Below are 3,924 nucleotides of genomic sequence, written 5' to 3'. Positions count from 1 at the left end.
GACTCTCCCGTGTATTATCCGGAAACTTTGCAACCTTTTCCTTAGGAACCCACAATAGCTTTTCCTCCCGGGCGTTTTGAAATTGATCCATGTAGTTTAGTGGGTATAACGGTCGTTCCCCCTTCCCACAGGCCGTATCCAAGAACTGCTATCAGAATGGCGCCTACTTTAATAGGGAAATCTGTGGATTTGGGTCAGAATCCCAACTACGACGGGCCGCAGTATTGTCTGGCTCTGGTCCCTTGAACTACTTTATTCAGCCCACCTGGAGTACAACCTTGGATAAGGACTTGTCCTTGGTAAGGGAACGCTGGGCTTTGCCGGATGAGTACTCCTTGGTGAAGTCGGGGAAGAAAGACAACATCAAACATGTGCCCGAAGGGTGCATTGGCATATACAAGGATGCCATGGAGATGGGTTTGAGGTTTCCTCTCCATCCTTTTGCCCTAGAGGTTCTCAAATCCTACAACATTGCAGTGTCCGAGTTGTACCTCAATGGCTGGGGTTGTGGCTTTATAATGATTTGTATAGCTATAAGGGTAGAGCCGACTTTAACGACATTTAGGTATATATTTAGACTTAGGAGATGTACAGCGGCGCAAGGCCTAGGTTGGGTAACCTTCCAACATAGGCGGAGATTTTTTATCGTTGAGGGATTGAGAGATAGCATGAAGCGTTTCAGAAATGACTTCGTCTTTTTGTATAGAGCCGACGCATGGCCAGTCAACACAAGTCACGACGAGCAGCCTAACTTCCAATTCAATAATAACGTTCCCCAATGTAACTTGGAGGAATTTTTGATTATAGAGCATGCTACTAAAGAAGTAGAATTAAGAGGCTTTAAGCCGGTTTTGGTTCAAAGAAGCTTTGTGGTGAACTTAGACCACCTTCAGAATGACTTGATTTTGTCTGCTTTGGGTCTTAGTCCGAAGTATCATTAGGGGGAGTTGAATCCCCTACTGACTGTTCTTTATGTACATGGCTTGTAACTCGATTTCTTTCTTTTCCAGTGGTAGCGTTTGAAGAATTACAAAAAAAGTATCCGGAGATCATGAATTCTCTCAATTTTGCTCAGATGATGGCCGAATCTTACAAGAGAAAGGCTCAAACAAACAAATCGCCTCTTCCTTTCCCTCTAAAGGTAACGGGGACTTCACTTGAGTCCGAGTTACTTAACCCTTTTTGCTTGCTAATATTCTGTTGTTTGACATGATGGGAAGAACAAGAAGTTGCCATAGGAAACTTCTCAACCCACTCCCAGTGGGTCAGCCCGGGAGAGAAGTGCTTCTCCTTCAACCCAGCCATCCAAGAGATAGAAGGCACTCCCGCCAAAGAGAGAAAAAGGCTAAGGGAAGGCCATAGGTGGGTCGAAGGAGACATCGGTGCCCTCGACTGACGAGTCAGAATATGAAATAACACGTCGAGATACTGGCGTGGTATTCAGCTCTGACTCTGCCTTCTCCGATCTCTCGCCCAAACAATTGAGGGTGAGGTGAAGGAGGGCGATGGTTCAGCTGGTGGGTGACAAGGATCTTGCCCAGCTGGCCTCGGTTCCTGCTAAAACGAGGGTTAACGAGCTGCTTGCCCTCCAAGTGGAGGTACTTGCTATAACTGTTATAAAATTCCACATGTCCGAATTATTTCTAATTCTGAACTATTTTGTAGATGAATATTCGGATAAGGTACGAGATCACTACTGCCCTCGGGTCAGAGGTAATGGATGTCGATCTTCGAGCAGCTACGAAGAGGATCCACGAGCTAAACGGGAAGCTGATCGTGAAAAACGATCAGATTATGAACCTAACCCGAGAGAACAAAGGTCTCCACCACTCCCTCGAGGGCATGCGCGAGAGGTGCCGGTTTCTAAAGGAGGTCGTGCTTGTTCACGAGAAGCAAGTGTCTCTGAAGAAGAAAATCGCCAAGGAGTGGATAGAGACCTGCGAGGGGAAGCAGTTCGTGGCCCGGCTGGGGGCCGACACTGTCAGTCAAGGCATGCGGGTGAATGAGCACCTCTTCTTCTTTTAGGAGCCATTGTTTTCAATAATTCAAAAAATTTCACTTCTACCCCCTCTCTAAGCACAACCACCAATTCCCAATTAAATCTCAACAATCACCACAATGTTACTCACCACTACTAATAATTCTCAAAAATATAATAACAATTATCAACAAAAAATTATAAAGATGAAAAAGAACAAGGTAGGAAATGGATATACCACAATGTGTTGAAGATTTCCTCCAAATAAGTTTCTTGTTGATGTTTGTTGTGACCCTAAAGTTTCTTAGTTGATAAATTTCAAAGCTATATTTTCAATTTTACCCAATGATTCATCACACAAAGATTCCCAAAATTTTCTAGGGTTTAATAAAAAAAACATGAAAAGTGGTTGAATTTTTGATTTTTTTATGGAGTTTTTGTTGTTGGATTGTAGTTTTACTTCTTGGAATGATGATTTTTAAGTAGGAATGAAAGAATGTGAGGAGGATTTAAGTGAAGAAGAAGGGTTTGAGAGAAAAGGAATGGTTGGGTTTGAAAAGGGAAGTGAAAGATTGAGGAAGATGATTAAATTTTTCGGGTATGTACGGGTGGGCAGCAGGTACTCCGCGGGCCGTGTAGAACTACGTGATGCGCAGATCTGGGTCAGCAAGCACTCCGCGTGCCGCGGAGATATGGGCGAGCCGCGGAGTTGGGTCTTTCTGCTTCCAATATTGTTCTTCACGTTTTTTTTTTCTTAACATACCCTAAATTCGAAAGGTCTCCTAGCTAGCTCCAATGCATCGGTTACCTGTAAAAAAGAAGAAAACAAAATAAAATGTGTAACATAAAGAAAATCTAACTAAACACAATAATGAAAATTAACACAAACATAAACTCGGGTTGCCTCCCGAGAAGCTCCATATATTTAATGTCGTTGGCACGACTTAGTGCTTCCGATGCCTCAGTACACCGAATCCTCTAAGCTTTGTTCTTCCACATCTTTCGGCTGAAAACCTTCATAGTATGGCTTCAATCTTTGCCCATTTACCTTGAAGATTTTAGAAGTTTCTTTACTTTGAATTTCCACAGCTCCATGTGGAAACACTTTGACAACTATGAATGGTCCTATCCAATGGGACCTCAGCTTTCCTGGAAATAAACGAAGGCGGGATTGGAATAGAAGAACCTTTTGACCGACTTCAAAGGTCTTCCTACTTATCATCTTATCATTCCAAGCCTTAGTCTTTGCTTTGTAGATTTCAGCATTTTCATAAGCCTCATTTCTAATTTCTTCCAACTCTTGTAGCTGTAATTCTCTATGCAAACCGGACTCTTCTAACCTCATGTTGACATACTTTACGGCCCAATACGCCTTATGTTCTAACTCAACAGGTAAGTGACAGGCTTTCCCGAAAACAAGACGGTATGGTGACATTCCAATTGGTGTTTTGTAGGCTGTCCTGTATGCCTATAGTGTATCATCCAACCTTAAACTCCAATCTTTTCTATTCGGATTGACCGCCTTTTCCAAGATGTACTTGATTTCTGTATTTGATACTTCTGCTTGCCCATTTGTTTGTGGATGGTAAGGGGTGGATATCTTGTGTGTCACATGATATTTCTTTAATAAAGCCCCAATGGTTCGGTTGAAAAAATGAGTTCCCTTATCACTTATCAAAGCTCTTAGAATTCCAAACCTAGAAAAGATGTTAGCTTTGATAAAATCTGCAACAACTCCAGAATCATTAGTTCGGGTGGCCTTTGCTTCCACCAATTTCGAGACATAATCAATAGCTACTAATATATAAATAAAATCAAAAGAGTTGGGAAATGGTCCCATAAAATCGATGCCCCAAACCTCAAAGATTTCACAATATAAAAGAGGTTGTTGTGCCATCCCATTCCTTTGAGAAATATTCCTTACTCTTTGACACTTATCACACGAA

At 42.3% G+C, this 3,924-nt stretch overlaps 1 protein-coding gene across 1 annotated transcript; it reads right to left on the bottom strand.

Annotated features, from left to right (window-relative positions):
- Nucleotides 1-2,732: 2,732 nt before the first annotated feature.
- On the bottom strand, nt 2,733-3,413 carry LOC130826560 (uncharacterized). The gene is made up of 2 exons (XM_057692143.1): nt 2,949-3,413; nt 2,733-2,786 (listed from the first exon to the last, which is right to left on the bottom strand). Exons 1-2 carry the CDS (start codon nt 3,411-3,413, stop codon nt 2,733-2,735), a joined length of 519 nt encoding a protein of 172 aa, XP_057548126.1.
- Between the last annotated feature and the right edge of the window lie 511 nt (nt 3,414-3,924).

Source organism: Amaranthus tricolor, chromosome 11 (genome assembly GCF_026212465.1).
Source record: "Amaranthus tricolor cultivar Red isolate AtriRed21 chromosome 11, ASM2621246v1, whole genome shotgun sequence".
Classification (NCBI taxonomy): Eukaryota; Viridiplantae; Streptophyta; class Magnoliopsida; order Caryophyllales; family Amaranthaceae; genus Amaranthus; species Amaranthus tricolor.
The sequence above is the reverse complement of the archived record's forward strand: the minus strand, read 5'-3'. Positions and strand labels throughout refer to the sequence as shown.

Bases quoted from the DNA above. Each gene is read 5' to 3' on its own strand.
- LOC130826560 (XM_057692143.1), bottom strand. From the start codon at position 3,413: ATGTCACCATACCGTCTTGTTTTCGGGAAAGCCTGTCACTTACCTGTT. The intron at 2,787-2,948 runs GTGTACTGAGGC...TCTTTTTTACAG, and splicing joins AACAAAGCTTAGAGGATTCG to GTAACCGATGCATTGGAGCT.